The 19,916-nt window shown below is 42.2% G+C and overlaps 1 protein-coding gene across 3 annotated transcripts; it reads right to left on the reverse strand.

Annotated features, from left to right (window-relative positions):
• Positions 1–10,229: 10,229 nt before the first annotated feature.
• On the reverse strand, positions 10,230–17,961 carry LOC123426198 (AT-rich interactive domain-containing protein 6-like). 3 transcript variants are annotated; one of them, XM_045109989.1, is made up of 12 exons: positions 16,947–17,961; positions 16,815–16,854; positions 13,983–14,035; positions 13,778–13,823; positions 13,140–13,232; positions 12,798–12,920; positions 12,670–12,721; positions 12,544–12,601; positions 12,189–12,255; positions 11,770–11,820; positions 11,529–11,621; positions 10,230–10,626 (listed from the first exon to the last, which is right to left on the reverse strand). In XM_045109989.1, exons 1-12 carry the CDS (start codon positions 17,807–17,809, stop codon positions 10,507–10,509), a joined length of 1,659 nt encoding a protein of 552 aa, XP_044965924.1. In that variant the 5' UTR covers positions 17,810–17,961; the 3' UTR covers positions 10,230–10,506. The 3 variants fall into 3 exon arrangements, with proteins under 3 accessions (XP_044965924.1, XP_044965922.1, XP_044965923.1); XM_045109987.1 differs by having other exon boundaries at positions 12,529–12,601; XM_045109988.1 differs by lacking the exon at positions 10,230–10,626 and adding an exon at positions 11,225–11,450 and having other exon boundaries at positions 12,529–12,601.
• Between the last annotated feature and the right edge of the window lie 1,955 nt (positions 17,962–19,916).

Here is a 19,916-nt window from a genome sequence, read left to right on the forward strand (position 1 = left end):
GTTTCCTCAAGTGAAGAATTTGATACCACGGGAACAGTTGAAGAATTTGTAGCGATAGAAGCATTTGAGGATTCAGGTGAAGAATTAGCAGTTTCACGCTCGACGCATTTCGGACATGGTGTAATGAATTCTTCCTAAGTGTTACTGATCTGTTGAGCAAGCAATGAACGAACCATTCGGAGATCATCATGGGACATTCTTAACTTCTGAAGATCAAATTTCCTTTTAAGAAATTCATAGGAAAGCTTCTCATGATCTGCTAAGAGTGTGCCATAGCGATCTTGAAGACTATCAAATCTAGACTGAAGACTTTGAACATCTTAAGTGAGGATTTGAGTATGATTCCTTTCATCATTCAAGAGATCATCGCTTTTGTCTAGCAGTTTCTGAAGATTTTTAATAGCACTTTGTTGCTTAGTGGAAATGTTGGCAAGTTTATAGTAACTGGGGTTTTGATAATCATCAGGTTCACACTCCCTAGAGTCAGAGGAGGATGTATGCCTTGGTACCTTTGAACCTTTTGACATGAAGCAATAGGTTGGGGCGAAGTCATCGGCATATTCATCAATGTAGTTGGCGTTGTCATTTTATTCAAGGTTGAAGATCGACTTGTTGATGAATGTGGTAGCAAGTGCAAGACTTGCCACTCCAGACTTTGACTCCACTTCAAAACCTTCCTCTTCATCACATTCCTCAGATTCTTCTTCAGAGTCCGTTTCCTGGCCAATGAGTTCCCAGCCTTTTTGAAACTGGTCTTCTTGTGCGATGAGGACATTGAAGATGAGGACTTTCAAGATTTCTTCTTTTTCTTTGAGTCATCAGAACTTTCATCCTTGTATTTCATCTTCCTTGATTCCTTCACCCAACGAGGACAGTCAGCAATGTAGTGACCATATTTCTTGCATTTGTGGCAGGTTCTTTTCTTGTAGTCCTCGGATGAAGATTTCAATTTCCTCATATCTCTTCTTGAATATTTTCCAAACTGGCCACGCTTAGTAAACTTTTGGAATTTCCTCACGAGCATAGCAAGTTCCTGTCCAAGTTCTTTAGGATCACCCAGACTGTAGTCAGATTCTTCTTCTTCGGATGAGGAAACAGCCTTTGCCTTCAGCGCACGAGGTCTTCAATATCTTGGTCCATATAGGTCTCTCTTTTCTTCTTGTTGGAATTCATGAGTATTGAGTCTCTCAAGAATATCAGCGGGATCAAGCATCTTGTAGTCTCTTCGTTCTTGGATCATCAGAACCAGTGTGTCAAATGATGGATCAAGAGATCGTAGGAGTTTATTCACAACTTCATGGTCAGTGATGTCTCTGGCTCTACAGTAACCTTGATCATACCTGCGGTCGACATAACCAAAACTCTAGACAGTTAAACCAAAATCACACACAACAAGGGAGTACCTTGCTCTGATACCAATTGAAAGTGTGTTATATCGACTAGATGGGGTGAATAGGCGACTTTTACAATTTCATCAGTGAGGAAAGTCCTCAGTCATGAACTAAGTGCAGTGGAAATAGTACTTAGACAGGAGAGCAAAAACGTCTACAGCAAAGTACTCAGCGTGAATTAAGAGAATCAGTTTGCACAGGTCAAGGGTACAGGATATGCAGGTGAAGAATAACTCAGGTAAAGAATTTGAGGTGAGAAATTAAGAGAAAGTCTTTAGTCAAATTCTTCAAATAGTACAGATGAAAGTCTTCAACATACGATTGAGGAAATGAAACAAGTTGAGGAAATAGAACCAGTAGCTCGATGAAGACAGTTGTTGATGACCCAGTTCCAACTGATGTGACAGTTGCACGTCTGGTTTAGAGTGGCTTGGTATTGAAACCAAAGGACACACAGTCCCTACCACATTCTCCTTGAGCTAAGGACACACAATCATCGCCCAACACTCGTGGTAAGTCTTCAGGGCAGACTTCCGAACCCTCACAAACTCGGTCACCCGGCGATCCACAATTGACTGCTGGATGCTCTAGACCATGACGCCTAGCCGTCTGGAGGATGCACAGTCCTCAAAGGTAACAAGCGCCGGTTCCACACAGGAATAACTTCTTCAATGATGCTCAATCACTTGGGTTTTGGTTTGGGTTTGGGTGTTTGGGGTATTTCCTCACTTGATGGTTTTCGCTCAGAGGCTTTGAGGAATTTGGGTTGCTCCAAATGACAAGTGCCACTTTCTCTCGTAGCAGCCAACCAACTAGTGGTTGTGAGGGGTGGCTATTTATAGCCTGGGCGCATCCCGACATGATTTGACATAAATGCCCTTAATGATATGACCGTTGGGTGGATTAGATATGTGACAGGTCGCGCGTGGAGCGGCAACGGTCGGAACTTTCAAGTGTGAAAGTCCCCATGTCTCTCATGTTCCTCACTTTGAGGATTTGGTAGGTGTAGGTTTTGGTTGAGCATCATGAGGAAATTCTTTCCATAGTTTTACCTGGACCCCCTTTAACAGTATGGTGTTCCTATGACTCAAGAGTATTGAAAATGAAAACAGAAAGAGTAAATCTTCAAGCTTCAAAGTCTTCAGAGTATTTTCTTTGGGACACACCGAATTCCTCATCTTGAATTGCTTGATGAGGAATATCATTTTCTTCGCAACTTCTTCGCGATCAAAGTCTTCAAGGAATGACCAAAGTCTTCACCCGAAGACATACATTTTTAGGGCTCGATATCCATCGAATAACTCATACTCCTCACGACTTATAGAGCACGTTACACTTACAAATGTATCAGTTTCTTAACCTATAAGTCTTCAAACCACCAAAATCACTAAGGGCCACTAGATGCACTTACAATGTTACCCTCCATGGGTTGAAGTATCAACTAACGTGGACATATGATAGCACCACCTATCGGAACCATGCCAAAAATTGTCGTGTCAACCTTTGCGTTTGATCTTCTTACCTTACCCTCTACATTAGATTTGCATGTCTTTACTTTCCGTTGATATACTCTTAGATATGCATGTGTAGGGTGAACTTGACTAGTCATAATTGCTAAAACTGGCCCACAACTAAAATTTGGAAAAGGCTAAGTTTTTATCTTGTCAAGTAGTCTAATCACCCCCCCCCCCCTCTAGACATACTTTCGATCCTACACTTGGTGGTTTCGATAATTCGTGAAAACTTTTACCTAGCATGTTTCAGGTATAGTCCACACAGAGCATTGGCGAAAGGATTGTATGGAGAAGCCCCTTGATGCAACGAAAGGAATAGCATTGGCTCAATCTTCAAGTAAGAGGACTCTACATTTTACATTTGTGAGAAATCACTTTTGAGTCCACACGAAAGCCAATACTATTAAAAGGGGGGGAGGTATTATGATGAATTGGTTGCTCAAGTGCTTAGAGATAGCCACCAAAAATATTCACTCATTCTCCCATAAATATCTTTATCCCAAGCCAAAACACCAAAATCGGTGCCACCAACTTTTTCAACCCGGCCCAACCGATTTTTCCAATGACAGATCCTTTTCCCAACCCTAATCTCTCGGTACCACCAAGTTTCCCATCGGTGCCACCGAAAGCATGTGACCAACTTTCTGTTGAGAAAATTCCAAGAATCAGAATTTATGAGATTGGAATCGGTCTCACCGAGATTTGGAAATTGTCTAGGCACCCATATTGATACCATCGAGACTTATATATCAGTATCATCGAGAATTCAAAAGTTGCCACATTTAGTGCAACTCGGTACCACCGAGATTCATTTCGGTGTCACCGAGTTGGGCAATAATGTTGTAACGGTTGGATTTTGCAGGGTTCCTATATATACCCCTCCACCTCCTCTCATTCGTAGAGGAAGCGCTCTGAACACACTTACACTTGCCACATCCATTTTTCAGAGAGAGAGCCACCTACTCATGTGTTGAGATCAAGAGATTCCAATCCAACCATTTGAAACTTGATCTCTAGCCTCCCCAAGTTGCTTTCCACAAAATCAATCTCTCCTACCCATGCCAAATATATGAGAGAGTGATTGTGTTGAGACTATCTTTTGAAGCACAAGAGCAAGGAGTTCATCGTTCTACTGCATCTATTACCTTTTGGAGGGTGGTGCCTCCTGGATTGGTTAGGTGTCGCTTGGGAGCCTCCTTCATGTTGTGGAGTTGAACCAAGTTTGTACGGGCAAGGAGATCACCTAGTTCGTGAAGATCTACCGTGAGTGAGGCTAGTCCTATGTGGACGTAAGCCATGGTGGAATAGACAAGGTCGTTTCTTCGTGGAACCCTTGTGGGTGGAGCCCTTCATGGACACTCGGGGTCGTTACCCTCTGTGGGTTGAAGTTTCCCCTAACGTGGATGTACGATAGCACCGCCTATCGAGACCACGCCAAAAATCATCGTGTCAATCTTTGTGTTTGATCTTCCTAAACTCTACTCCTTCCTTAAATGTGCAATGTCTTTACTTTCCGCTGCCATATTTGTTGAGTAGCATGTGTAGGGTCGACTAGACTTGTTAAAATTGCTAAAATCTGCTGACCATTAAAATTGGGAAAAGGCTAGGATTTTAATTTATGCAAGTAGTCTATTCACCCCTCCCACTCTAGACACCCCTTCTATCAATCCAACAGTACTTCAGCCTCACTAGTAGTTCCACGATGATCGGGTAGCTTTGAATGCCAGACAGAGGTGTGGCTCTTATGGAGGATCTTGTAGACAAACAGTCTACCTCGGCCTTTTTCATTTCTAGTTGTGTGTACTCAGACATGTTATGCTTATGTTGCTTGTATGCTTTGTATGTTGGGTCATGAGACCCGTGTTTGTAATAACCATGTTATGTATGGCTCTTTCGAGCCTTATCTTTACTTGAGTTTGTAGAGTTCCATTGTGATGCCATGTTCTACCAACACATACTTGCATATTATGCATATGTGTGATGTATATTGTTATGTGTGGGGTTGGACACCTATTTGTATGCCTTTGGTAGCCCTTATTATAGGGAAATGCCTCCTAGTGCTTCCACTGAGCCTTGGTAGCTCGCTACTAATCTGGAACACATGGATTGAGCGACATGTATCATTCTTTACTCTTGTGTCTATCCCTACGGGGAAATATCACACAGTGTTTATCGGAGTCCTTGTATATTGCTATGGCTAAGTTACACACATTGATGACTGACACATGCATTGCTAGGTTACCTATGTCTGTCCCTGTACGATTGTGTCATCTTGGTCTGTAGCTAATCATGTCGATCTGGGTTTCTGTCATATGGTTGCTAGTGACTTATTCATATAAGCTATAGACAAAAGGTGCAAACGGTCCGGCCAAGGTAAGACGGAAGTCGTCTGAACCATGCGTGGGTATCAGGGTACTTATACGGTTTGTTAGAGTTAGATTCATTTGGCTTAGGATCGGGTCCGACATATTTAAAATATGACATCATACCATGTAAATAGAGCCTCCTTAGTTGTGTTCTACCTGATCAAATGGATCGACATGGTCAAATGATAATTATTATCTATCTTGATACTGACTTATGGTTGATATACTCAACACCTAGAAAAGATGGATGCTTTGTCTACTAGATGGCTAAAAGAATTTACTTTGCTTATAAAAGATAGCAGTTGGGGACAGACTCCTCTTGTGATCCACCAAGGAGGTGGTGAGGTTCTCCTCTTTGTCACACGATGCTTGGGAAATATATTTAATCTTCAAAATTTGATGAATAGTGGTCATATGTTGTTTATGAAGTTCTTATTCATGCTCGAACACTCCTACTCGTGATGTGCAATACTTTTGGGAATGACTTTGATCATGTACTAAATGTTTGTTGTATGTTAGAACTTTCAATGCTATATTGTGTGGTGTGATCATTTTTTATTGTTCATGCTTTTTTAAGAATTTATATATCATTTCACAGTTTAGTAAAATGATAGCATGTATGGATTTTTGTAATGGATTTCATTACGAGCATCTCACCTCGTATCCATTAGAAAAACCCAAAACTACGTTTTCAAGCCACCACACCATTTTTATCCTTTCCCCCAACCCGTCGAACACTTTGTGTGATACTACAAATCACCAAAGAATGTGGGCATACGTAGTGATGGCCAAATGTGTCACCTAAATAAGGCCGGAACGTGAGCAATGCACCCAACATGCCGGATCTGGGAGGAACATAGCTTGTGTCGGAAAACCGTCAAAGAAATAGTTCTTAGGTGACGGTTTGTGTTCATCACGAAGGTTTCGTCACGGAATAGCATAGACTTTTTAGTGAACCTCATGTTCGGGATTCCATGTTACACACATATCTTTGAAGATAGTTTCTTGGCTAAACGTCTTTTTGCTGTGAACCTTCACGGGTGCAAACCATCACGTGTGATCAGTGATCACCGAATTAGTTTCATCAACAACCAGATCATCACACTCTTCTCCATCTAGGTCAAGTTAACCAAAGAAGTAGTCCAAATTGTCGGGGGGTTCCTCGAGCGCCGCTTCCGGCCTTGGAGTGGGCGTCAACGGAGGAATCCATATCGAAAGGTAGTAAACAGTCAGGGGCGGGCAAACATTGGCAAAACTCAAGGGCGATGGAATCGCTTGAGGAGAGCTAACCCTAGCCGCTACTGGGGGAATCTTTTGTCTATTCCTAGATATAAGATGAATGATTGATGATAGCCTTGCAATGTCGTGATGTATCTCTATTACAAGTGATTGTATGGCAAGGGGATGATTCCTATGGAAATGGAGATGAAGATGGGAATGGCGATGCCTATGGATTAGGGTTTCAATTTTCTATTGACAATGGGGGGTCCACCCTTATAGGAACTAATCTTGTTAATAGCACGGAGCCGTCGGAGGGTGGTACCGACAAGATCTTCTCTCATGGTTGTGTTGTGGTGACTCCGTTTGCTCTCGATTGATCGCCTATCTTAATATTTCCTAATATTCCTTGTTTTCCTCCCTCCAAATTGTCGATTCCTGGTGCAAACAAAATAAATGGAGGGATTTTCAATTTCATGCTTTTGTTAGTCACTAGTAATTGTGCACATGTACTGCATGCTAATATTAGGCAAGATATAGATTACATGTTAGTATTAAGTAGAATATAATTACCTAGTTAATGCTAGCATTGATATTAGGCATGATATTAATTAGAGTAGGGTACCATGTTCACTACTAAACATGTTTAACACTAAACACCAAAGCGCTGACCACCGTTGCATAGTTGCGGTTGAACACGCGAGATTTGTTGGATCTCCACAACTCGCTCTCCTTCTATTGGTATAAATATAGATTACTAGAAGTATCTGAGTTATTTTCTCGGAATATCTAGGGTTATTCAGTTTATAATGGAGAAAATGAGTGTAGAAATGCACTTAGCAGCCGACTGGACCTCGTGTTGTCACGGGTCGAGGAACGGTCCAGGACCACGCGTAGACGTCATCATGTCGCTGACGTCGGATCAACAACAAACTCTACAAGATCAGGTTCGCTAAGCCTGAGCACACCACTCGTGCCCCCATTGGCAATAGTAAGGGCAAGAGCGGGTGACATGGGTTAGAGTCTGCACCCGACTGTCGTCGTGAGTAGGACACGGTCAATCGTCTGCGCGAGGCAGAACGATGGCAACCAATCAGGGTTGTTGCGACCCATGGGAGGTTGTCAGCCACTGGAAGGGCGACGACAAGGATGACAACGCGATCAATCGTCTGCGCGAGGCGGAACGACGACAACCAATCAGGGTTGCGGCCCATGGGAGGTTGTCCGCCACTCGAAGGACAAAGACAAGGATGGCGACACGGACAACAATGGAGGTGATGATAGCCTCGGAGGCCATGCCTATGAGGTCATCATGGGGTACCTTGCGTTACCTTGCATAGTTTAATTTTCAGTTTTTTTGTTGAACTTATTAAATAGAATAGGGTTTGCATGTAATACATATGAAACTTTCCTAAATTTCGTCTGATTCTCATGAATTTCACTGGTTCAGGAACTATTCGTTTGAAATGTGGACGGACATTTGGTGCATGGAGTTGGATGGTCGCCCCCTATCCGCATTTCATGGGCGCATGTCCATTTTGATGCACGCCATTGGAGATGCCCTAACAGTTCGGAATACCAAATAGCATTTGATCCTCCCATGAGAACCTCCCCTTGTTCCTTCGTCGGCCCCCTCCCCTCTCCTGAGTCGGCCTCCTCGACATTGGGGTAAGGGGGTTGTCCTAGATCTAGCGGTAGAGTGGATGTAGTTTGGAGTTCTCCTCATAGTTTGGTTTGTTGAATCATTCTAATGCTTTGACCATGGCTGTTGTGGCGGACGCTCTCGGGATTGGTGTTTTTGAGGGTGACAGCGTCCTAGTGTCCAAATAATGTCCTCTCCATCTTAACCCCATTTTGGCGATGTGCTTACGTACGAGGGAGGACACATGGAGGTGTGTTTCCATCGGATCTGCCTAGCTCGGGTCAGCGTTGGTCTTCGGCCTATCTAGTTGGATTCAATCTCGTGGTCGTTCATGTGTTTGCATGTATAGTCTTTCCGACTTACGTTCTTCTTCGTCAACGATGGATGTTATACTGGTGCTCCCGTCCTTCGATTCTTAACATGATGACTTCCCAACTGTCAACTACTTGCTTTGTTCCTCAATATAAGACCTTTTATAGATTTTATTATGGACTACATACGAATGTATATAAATATATTTTAAAGTGTAAATTTACTCATTTTATTCTGTATATAGTCCATAGTAAAATCATTAAAAGGTCTTATATTTAGAAACGGATGGAGTACAAAAGGTTTGCCTCCTTCTGATGAGGGAGGAGGGTGATGGTGACGTGCCTTCATATGCATACTTTATAACTACCAGAGTGGCCTATAACAATGCATCATTTTTTATGACTACCAGGGTGGCCCATGCGGACTAGGCTAGGATCGAGGACCCGTGGTCGATCGCAAGAAAACACATCCCAAAAATGCATCAAAAGGGTTTTGACACTTTCATGATGTTAATCTGCTTTTTAACATGATACAGACGCAAGCATTTATATAAGCGTGCATACATCCATCTTTATAAATGCACATATGCACGCTTTATCCCTATGAGCATCATCGTAGGTGCCTCATTATCGATGGAAACATCTCCTCCCATTAAATGTGCATCGTCAGAAATTTTAAAATAAATCATGGAATAATGCAAGCACCAGGACTTAAACCCTGATGGACTCAAAAAATCATTGTTTCTCTAACCATTCAATCATAGGTTGATTCACAATTCTCATCTATTTCATATGTCTTTGAAAACAAAGGAATGACAGGATTTTCGAAGGACTGGGATATGTAATGAATGGGGTACTGTGGATTTTATTTTTCAAGAGCTAGGCCTTTGGGCTAGGGCACAAGCCACTCGAGTATCTCATCTTAGAGCATCTCCATATGCCCCTCCCGGATGCTCCGAGGACACCTTTTTAGGTTTGGTATTAGGTTTGAGACACTTTTTGATCGAAAAACGGTCCAGCCACACCCCAGCGCTTCCCCAGGATGCCAAAATGCAAACCTAGACAAAACTCCACGCTGAGGGACTCTTGGGGGCGCCGATGAAAGTTTAAACGAATCATGTCTCCCCACGTGTCCTTTTTCTTGGCCCACTTAATCATTTTCCTCACAACTTTTTATTAAAATGAGGTATGGCTGAAGAGATGCCCTCCTCATGCACCTCTATTTATGCCAAATGAAACATTTAACCCCTAAGACACCAACTTCTTTGGTTCGGTGATGTTCTTGGGACTCCAACAGCTAGATATGTCCTTATTGAGTAGTCCCTCTGTTCCTAAATATAGGTCTTGAAGAAGATTTCACTACGTACTATATACAGATGTATATAAATATTTTTTGAACTGAAAAATCGCTTATTTTGTTTCATATGCAATACATGTAAAATAAAGACTTATATTTAGAAATGAAGGGAATAGTTGTCTAGCTTGAGTTGGAGTTGCTCACTTCTTACTTTTTGTAGATATACTCTTTCTTCTATAAAGCTATGATACAAGTTTGACATAGAAGAAATACTGTCGAGCAATTTTAAATTATATGGTTACGTAACGCATGCGCTGGCAACATCTTCAGGGTTATGAGTTCTGCAACATCATCGTCGACTGCTTGCCTGTACCACACATCCCATGACAGCATCGCCGCCACAGCACCACACACCAGCCTGCAGCACCTGTGTCCCCGGCCGGTAGCAGCCCACGGCGAGCGCCAAGTGGCGCCCTCTCAAGCACCACTATTTTCAGTCAGGCGAATGCAATGGTTTTCTATAACAGCAGCAGTTACACGGCATACCCAGAATTTCATCCGTGTTCGGAAGTATGATGACAAACTCAAAGTATTAGGAATAAAGCTACAACACTACAAATCATCATCCTTTGATGGTTAAACCGAAAAAGGAACAAATAAACCATGAACATTTGAGCATCAGGAATCTAGGCTACAGGCCTGGAGGTTGGAACTTACGCTAAATGTCACAGGCAATGCACAGTACTAAGCCATCTAATTAGTTAGAATTAATCAATACACAGGACATACAACACCGCTGAAGAGCCTTGAAGCAGTAATGAACTAGTCGAACAAAGATCGGGGTGGGCAACCTGCAAACCATCATATGATCCCACCAGCAAGGCAACCTGCACGAGCAAGTAAGATAAGTGTTCTTTCAATATGCAAATGAAAATGATGAACACAGGTCCACTGACTAGACCAGCAATTATTACTGTTATTATTATTATTTTAATCTTTCCATTTATGACTCGTGAAAGAATCTAGTGCTCATTGTTTTTTAGTCGAGCGACTAGTCGATGAGACACAACTGGCAGGTTGACTCAAGATGTCGACTCAACTAGTTGGATGAGTCGAGTGACTCGATCGACTAGTGTTTTTTCAGTCAAACAACTCAATTATTTTTTATTACATACTATTAATAAGTATATACAGACTATTAATAAGTGTATACATATACTATGGTAATTTTATTGATGCCCAGGTTTGTATTACAGACTACTATCAATAAGTATATACATATACTATGGTAATTTTATTGTACCTATTGATTAACTCATGTCGACTCGTCGCATGTCAACTCGTCGACCATGAGTCTTGACTAGTCACGACTAGTCAAGAGTCGCTACCCCAGAACGACTCGTCGACTCAAAAACATTGCTAACGCATAAGAGACCATCCACATGTGTGTCTACATGTTTACTAACACCCTCAATAATGCATCTCTAGAATTCATTTCCGTTCTTTCCTAGAGATGATAACTTTCTGGAATAAAATAGTGCAGCAATTGCTGTGTCTCTTGGAAACAAAAGCATACATGTATTATTCTGCTTTGTCAAGTAGAGTGTCATGATTTTGACTGCTCAAATGGTGCACGAACAAATAATTGCCCATGGAGAGTGACAACTGCTGAGGTTTGATGAGGATCAATGCGGGAGGGCAAACTAATGACCTGCAGATTGTACCATTTTGATCAACAAATCTGGTGCGAATAAAAATCCTCAGAATACAATGCAGATTATTCACAAACCTTCTTGAATGGAGTAACACCCCAAGGATTATCTAGTTGTTCAGGCTCTCCTGTAACTATCAAGCGGCCAGCAGGATCTGACTGAACATGTACCTACAACAAAAGATGTATCCGGATATAACTGTAAGCACTTTAATCATTCCAACTTTTGCAGCATGGATTCAGAAAACAAAAGGATGACTACACCATTAATGCATAACTACACTGCACCCTTGCTAACTGAAAGATTTATTTTGTTTACCTCTTCACGAAGAAGGCCAGGAACCAATGCATAGACTTCATAGCAATCTTTCTGCAAGGAAACATAAATTTTCTTTTCTATAAAAAGATCCAACTGATTTCCAGGTTAGCCATGCTTGTTTCTAAACACATAATAGGTCAATAGCCACATGATTTAACCGAGATTTACACATTTTAGATAGAATAAGGAGTTTGCTGGCACAGCTTCAAAAGTTTCAAAAATATACTGAGAACGTGAAGAAATAGTACCAATGTACTCCCTCTGCAAACTAATACACGAGCTTTTAGATAACTAAAATAGTGATCTACAAGATCTTATATTAGTTTACAGAGGGAGTACTAAAAGAACATTTCTCTTTACCCAATCAGCAGGAGGGCCCATGAAGAAACAATTTTGTACTTAGAAAATGAGATACTCACAGTTCTCCGAACATTTATCTTCACCCAATCAGCAGGAGGGCCCATGTCAATAACTGTCGAGTCATTTCTGCCAAATAGCAATTATTTTCACCCAATCAAACCCACGAATAACCATGACCAAGGGGATAGGAGGGATCTAGTCACTGGCATGTTAAACCTAGTTCGTTGACTGGATAGACATTGTGGGTCATAATTCCACTATGACATGCAAAAGAACAGAATGGACACTATGGGTTGGTGGCAATGTTGCGGAATTCTTAATGATTCCCAACAGCGATGGAATAAAAGGCCTTGCAAGATTTATTTGATGGTAATAAAGAGTAGAGAAAAGAAGAGTTACTGTAGCTTCTCAGACTTGTATGGCATCGCCTTTTCATCTTCCAAGGTAGGTGTCCTTTTCCTCTTGGCCGGACCTATATGAATGTAGTGGTCAATATATATTCTAAATGGATGTCTAACAAATGATGTCCAAAAAAGTTACCACTGCTTTTCGGATTTTTATCCTTCTTCAAGACAGGCATAGCCGCTTTATCCTGAATGAAATTTTGGATGTTAGTTATACAACAGAACACAGATTACTAATGACCTTCCACTTCAAGGAACAGATACCTTAATTACTGGATCAGCAATTTCACCGTTGCCTAGCAAGCGCTGTGAATGCCATCCTTGCATGGCACGAGTTGCAGATTCTCTTCTAGCTCTTCCGGATCCTGATGCATGGCTTCCACCCACCTGTAGAAAAATTACAAACTCTTTTCTCAAGCCCAAAATTTGCCCATCTAAAAAGATATTCCTGCTCATACTACTTCAAAGAATGACCACAAGTTTAGATGCAAAAAATGAACTTTCAATGTATTTGAAACAATTTCTTGTTAAATTAGTTGCACATGACTCCTCTCTATTTGATCTAAGAACATAAAAGAGCTAGCATAATCAATCATAATATTGTACCTGACTATCAGAAGCAATTCGCTCAGTTAAAGTAGATGCAGCCACTTGGAACTCGCCTGTTTCAATTTTGTGTTTCTCGTATTCAAGGAGTGCCTGCGGAGAAAAACAATAAATAGGTCCCCAGGAAACAGGGGGAGGAGGGGGGTATCAACACTGTGACTTATATTACCATTCTTCATAAAACAAGAAGAGGGGTCTACAAATATATTGCACTCTCGGTTTCTACCCTGCTGAGAACACAAACTGCATTTGCATTCAAACACTGAAGGGAAAACATAATTCCCATAATATGTACTCCCTCCGTCCGGAAATACTTGTCATAGGAATGAATGTATCTAGATGTATTTTAGTTTTAGGTACATCCATTTTTATACATTTGTGTGACAAGTAATTCCGGACGGAGGGAGTAGTATTAAATTTGAACCAGAATTGCCAGTTCTGGAGATTGGACTTATGGCATAGTTCTATGTTATGAACTTGGTAAAACTTTCAACGAGTTAATCTGAGTAAGTGCAAAAGGTCTTGCTCAAGCAACTACCATGGCATTCATACCACATGACAGGATTCAACCACAAGAGCAGAGCAAGTGTGGAGTTATAAACAATGACATGATCATCTCTGAGAATATAGAGAAGTACCTTCTCATAGAAGTTACGGAAGGTCCATGAAACGGTTGTGCATGTCCTGCATAAAATATGTTGGTTACGTGATAGGAGAGAGTAGAGAAAGAACAGCACATGTCAATTACATTTCAACTCCACCATTGCACAATTACAATAGAGATTTATCAAATGAAAAAGCCAGGAAGAGATTATTGCAGAAGACAATCGGTTGAACTCATACTTCGGAGGTTTGAATGACTCTCCCACTTGACGCCACAGTTTGCATGATGTCACCTGTTAATGCAACATATAAGAAAGAATGCAACCGCACATTGGCTAAATGTTATACAAAGTTACAGGCAAAGTTACAAAATGACAAGCAAACACATCTATACTTCTGTAGTCAAACAAAGAAATATCGGACAGTCTAAATGTACCTTACCCTCATTCTGGAGAGAAAAGGAGATATTAAGTGAAGGGCAAAGCTTGACTTTCCTCTTAAGCAACTAGGTGTTTGCTAATTGTGTATGCATATATGCTCATAGAGAATTTCATCATCATTAAAAACTATGATTAGTGCCATTGCTTCCACTGCACATGGTCAAGCTATCATTCAGGCTGGTGTTTTGTCTTTCCAAAAAACAGAAATCTTGGCTTGCAAGAAATCCTTATTAGTTATGTTGATTTCTTCAATATGGTTAACCTTTTGCCCTCTGATGTGATTCTTACCATTGCTTTTCTTAAATCATATACTCCCTCCGTCCGGAATTAGTTGACGCTCAAACGGATGTATCTAGACGTATTTTCAGTACTAGATACATCCGTTTGAGTGGCAACTAATTCTGAGCTGAGGAAGTACTTTACAACTCACTTACTGAAAACACAAAATATGATAATAATGCCAGGCAAGATCATGGGAAAAGGAATGCCTCATTGGCTGCATGAGCCAGGTAGGACAGTAAGCACGAGGTTTTGGGTCGTATTTCTAATACCAACAAACTAAATGGAGTCTGTCCCTACTTCTATGTTGGTGATAGAACTTGAGTCATTGTCCATAGAGAAAACATTAGTAGATAATCAATTAAATAGTTGAACAAGGATTGTAAACAGCATATGGAAGAGAGAAAGGTATCATATTAAAAATGACGCTTCATACTTTGTGTAAGGTGCATCCAATTAACAGGATCTGATATAAAGGCATAGGGTACAAACAAGTTCGGCAGATGAGTAGACGTGTGGATTACATGAGTATGGTAGCATAACAAAGGTACCAAAAGCATAGAGAAAAGATGAGTAAAACGCATCAGAGGTCCTATAACTACGAGGGGTGTCAAGCTAGTCCTAAAACTTCAAAACCACAGATCCAAGTCCTGGGGGGGGGGGGGGGGGGGGGGGGGGCATTGAACTGCTCACGTGGCGGTTGACCATTGGCACATCAATATAGTTTTTGCTAAATATGTGACTGTAGCTTGTTAGTGCAAACCAAGGCATTGACCTGCCAGAGTGACAGCACCTTACAATCTGTCACCCTGGTGACCAACTTGTGTCTCCTTGGCCACTGCTGGCAGTGGCAGCTCCACGGCAAACAGGCGGAGCAGAGGAATGTTCTTGACATTCTGTGTAGCGGGTCAGCTGCCACTGTCGGTTGTCGCAAAATCCTGGGGCCGGCGGTGCAGTTTTCCAGTGTGACACGAGTAGCAAGGACGTGGTCTGACATGGTGGTGCCTAAGACGGTGTTCAACCCGGTCCAGAGAAGCAGACATGCACCTCTGGGGCTAGCGAATGGGTGCCATTTGTGCAGGGCGGAAGAAGTTGATCTCGGTGGCCACGTACTGGTGATGCATAGGTCAAGAGCAGGACCGAGGCTACCAGAGTAGAGCTAAATCTGCAGGCACCGTGGCTATGATAGCTGGCGCGAGCACCACAGTAGCAGTGCATAGATGGCTCAGTGTGTTGCACGTTTTAGATGCGCCGAAGTGAGTGAGGTACGTCAACGGCATGCCGCACACATGGTGCTCAAGAAAAAGCCGATGCCTCTAAGCCGACTTCTGTGGGGAATACGTAAGATGCACCTGGATGTCAGAAGGCAAATAGGCTACCCTATATAAGGTCATTTCAGCAAAAAGAAGATGACACATGAGCAAGTCAACGCGGCTCTGGGCTACTTAGGACCTCCAGTGAACAACTTAACTAGTTTTAGGACCCCAATCTGCAGTTATGAAGTTTTAGGGCTAACTTGAGACCCCTCTAATAGTTATAGGACATGTGATACATTTTACTCTTAAAAGATCTATATCTATAAACGGACAAACCATTCCAAATACTCCCTCCATTTTTGTATACAAGGCCACAAACTCATATTACACGTACCAAGGCAAAACTTAATGTCTCCTTAAGCCAATGTTGTAAACCAACTTGTCTCCTTGTTTGCTGTGTCAATTAATGTGTATTTTCCATGACACACACAACAAGCCAATGATCTCAGGCCTCTTTGGCTGATTAATGGGGTGCATGCAAGCCAACCTTCCCACTCCTCATGCATGCAAGGGGTAATTAATGTCCTCTTTTGTTTATACGAGGCAAACACAATTAAATTTCCTCGATTGTTGTTATTGGCCTTGTATAGTTGTAAATTGTAATTTTGATACTGGAGGGAGTATAATGTGTTCCTTAAGTAAGCAAACCACATATGGAAACATTCAGTGTAATCTTATCAGCTTTATAATTGTAGACCATATATGCAAGCCAACCTTCCCACTCCTCATGCATGCAAGGGATAATTAATGTCCTCTTTTGTTTATACGAGGCAAACACAATTAAATTTCCTCAATTAGTGTTAGTGGCCTTGTATAGTTGTAAATTGTAATTTTGATAGTGGCCTTGTATATAAAAATGGAGGGAGTATAATGTGTTCATTAAGTAAGCAAACCACATATGGAAATATTCAGAGTAATCTTATCAGCTTTATGATTGTAGACCATATATTGCTATGCAGAAAGCACCAGGACAGATCTAAAACAAAACTAAACACAAGATGCCCTGGCATAATGTCACAAAGGGATGAAATGAGTACCTGATCATAGCCACCCAATCCTGTTACTTGTCTCCACAACCTGCAAAAAGGTCAAGGTAATGTCAAATCATTCAGCAATCAGAATAACTTATCTATCATACAAACGTAAAGGTAAGTCCTTGCGGTACTAACTTGAGGCAATTCAATCCTTCACCATAAAATTTGGGGGGCTTGAATTCCATTAGTTTCATCGTGTAGAACCGGTCAAGCTCCTTGATAAACTCAGCCTGCTCCTCCTCCGTCCCCGAGTCATCGCCCCCACGAGTGTAATCAAACATGAAGGAGTTGTTTGAGACCTTGTCAGACAAGTGGTGGTTTTCATCCTCCCCAGCTAGTGCCGACCCTAGCTCATCCTCACCATTGGCATCCTTCTTATTATCTCCACCATTGTCGCTTTCCTCTTTGAGCAAGCTGCCCTTGTCACCATCCACCCTGACCTCTGTGTGCTCATCTCCATTTCCCGCTTTATCAACATCCATCTCGGCAGCTTCATTTCCCTGGGTGTCATCCTTCATCTCAGCCCCCTCGTTTCCCTGGGCCTCGCCCTTGGTCTCCACCACCTCATTTCCCTGGGCCTCGCACTCCGTCTCCGCACCCTCATTTCCCTGGGCCTCACTCTTGACCTGATGAGCCACAGAAACATCCACCAGAGCATCGCCTACACGCTCCTCTACCTCTTCCTCCACACCTTGGGCTTCGACCTTCCCCAAATAGGCAAGGGACGCAACGGTGCTGGCAGCCGCATCCACTAGGGCGTCGCCCTTGTGCTCCCCCCCGACTTCCTCGGCACCCCCTTCTTCAGGCACCGCCGAATCCTTGGTAGAACCAACGGCGTCGGCGTCGGCGTCGGCATCCACCATGGCGTCGTCCTTCCCCTGTTCCTCCACCTCCATGTCCGCCTCCGCGCTTTCGGGATTTGCCGAGTCCTTCACGGAATCGACGGTGTCGGCGGCCTCGGTCTGGCCATCGCCGGAGGCGGGCTCGCCGTTGCGCATGGGCAGCAAAGTGCCGCACCTAGACGGGCAGCACGGAGGATCGGCGGTAGCGACGCGGCGGTAGCGACGCGCGTTATGGGTCGTTAGGGTTTGGGGCGAGGGGGATGGGGAGGGGAGAAGGAGGAGGACTTGAGTGACAGAAGCGGCCGATGAGTTTGGGTGGCTGGGTTAGGGCCCGTTCTTTTTGAGGTGTGCTGCCGAAATAAGCTCCTGGAAAAATAGGCTCATTTCGAGGTCGAACTTTATGAAAGATCGAATTTTTTGAAAAAATCAAATTTCAAACTTTTTGATTTAAAAAAATAAAAAAAAATGCAATTAAGAATGATGTTATGTGTGTGCGTAAAATTTTAGGATGAAATACCTTAAAAATCCAATCTACATAAAAAAATAAATTCATGGCCTCAAATAATGAATAGTATCATGTGTTAAAAAATCCTAGATTTGTTTTTTTGTACAACCCTCATTTTAACGTATTCTTTTTTGAAAATTTACATACATGTGTGTTACGTCCTCACTTATTTCTATATTCTTTTCATAATCTTTTGAAATGTAAAATATGAATTTTCATGAATTTTGAATTTCAAATTTAAAGACCTCCATGAAGGCCGAGCTCCAAAAGTAATTTTCGCTAGATACGTTCATATGAAAATAAGCTATAAATACTAAGTTAGTCAGGTCTTTTTGATGCATCTTTTAACTTATCTCTAATATAACTTATCTCTAATATGGTTAGTGCAGAATATGTAATGTCCTCACACTATATATTGTTATCCTCATTAAATGGTACTCCCTCCGTAAAGAAATATAAGAGTGTATAGATCACTACTTTAGTGATCTAAACGCTCTTATATTTCTTTACAGAGGAAGTATTGTGTTATTTTTATCTTTTGTTGTTCATATAAACTGTAGGGAACCAGATTTCATATGAATGTAACTTGGCCACAAGACTACTGAACCATTGCAAATTTCATAAGTTGAGATGACTTTTTCAAAACAATTTCACATCTCAATGTAAAGAAACAAAGATGCAGGGGCAAGGCTGCTCGCTGGAGCCACCCGCACCGCCCCCTCGTAGCTTGTCGGCGGGTCAAAGGGGAACAGCGGGGGCGTCGGAGGATGTGAGGCGACGGGACGCTCCCGTCCATGGCGGCGGCGGTGGAGGGACTAGAGGAGGATATGCGGCGGCAGAACCTTCGTCGCGGGTGACCGGGGAGGGCAGCTCTAGCGGCGATGGCAGCGGAAGGAAGTGCAGCGGCGGCGGAAGGAAGGAAGTGCGGCGGCGGCGGAGACCCTATCGGGAGACCTCTCCTCCTCGTGTGTTCTAGTCGCGCATGCAACATCGATGTTTTTTCGATTCCGCTCGAGGTGCGCGGCAGACTGCCAGGTCGTGTAGTGGCATTTTGCCAGTAATTTGCACCAACTTCATGGGGAATGATGTATACTGCTTCGTTTGTAAGTGACTTCTGCGGGGAGCTGGCCTATCCCTGGCTTGTTTTCATTGTGAAGGAGGATGTTGTGGAAATAAGTTAAGCCCAACACCTCAATTCGAGTTCTTTTGGGCTTTTGGCTTAATTTGACAAGAAGTTGAAAAAGCTACAAAAGAACTAGCCCTTAGGCTAGTGGTGGTATCTACTATCATGCACTTGCACTAGCAAACACGCTGATATGGCAAATAATTAAATAAAAAGAAATATTTGAGTAACATAGATAGATACCGTATCATATTAAATGTTATACTACTATGCGTCATGCATGACAATAAATAGGATCGCCAATGATACTAGTCTATGTTACTATGCATGATAGGGTAGTACTTTACATTAGGTGGGTCGTAATGGGAGTATCATATACTGTATATGCATATGATACTAGTGCGTGATACTATCTCTTCAATGCATAGTATCATATATTAATATCATATAGTATTATATTTATTGTCATGCATGACACATAGTAGCATAACATTTATTATGATATGGTATCATGATATGATACTCAACCGCCTCTTTCTTCATTTAATTCAATGCCACCTCATCAAAATTGCCTAGTTGGCATGCATGATACTAGTTATGATACTTTCATTATGACCAACCCTAGTATCATATGC

The sequence above is a fragment of the Hordeum vulgare genome, chromosome 2H (genome assembly GCF_904849725.1).
Source record: "Hordeum vulgare subsp. vulgare chromosome 2H, MorexV3_pseudomolecules_assembly, whole genome shotgun sequence".
Taxonomy (NCBI): Eukaryota; Viridiplantae; Streptophyta; class Magnoliopsida; order Poales; family Poaceae; genus Hordeum; species Hordeum vulgare.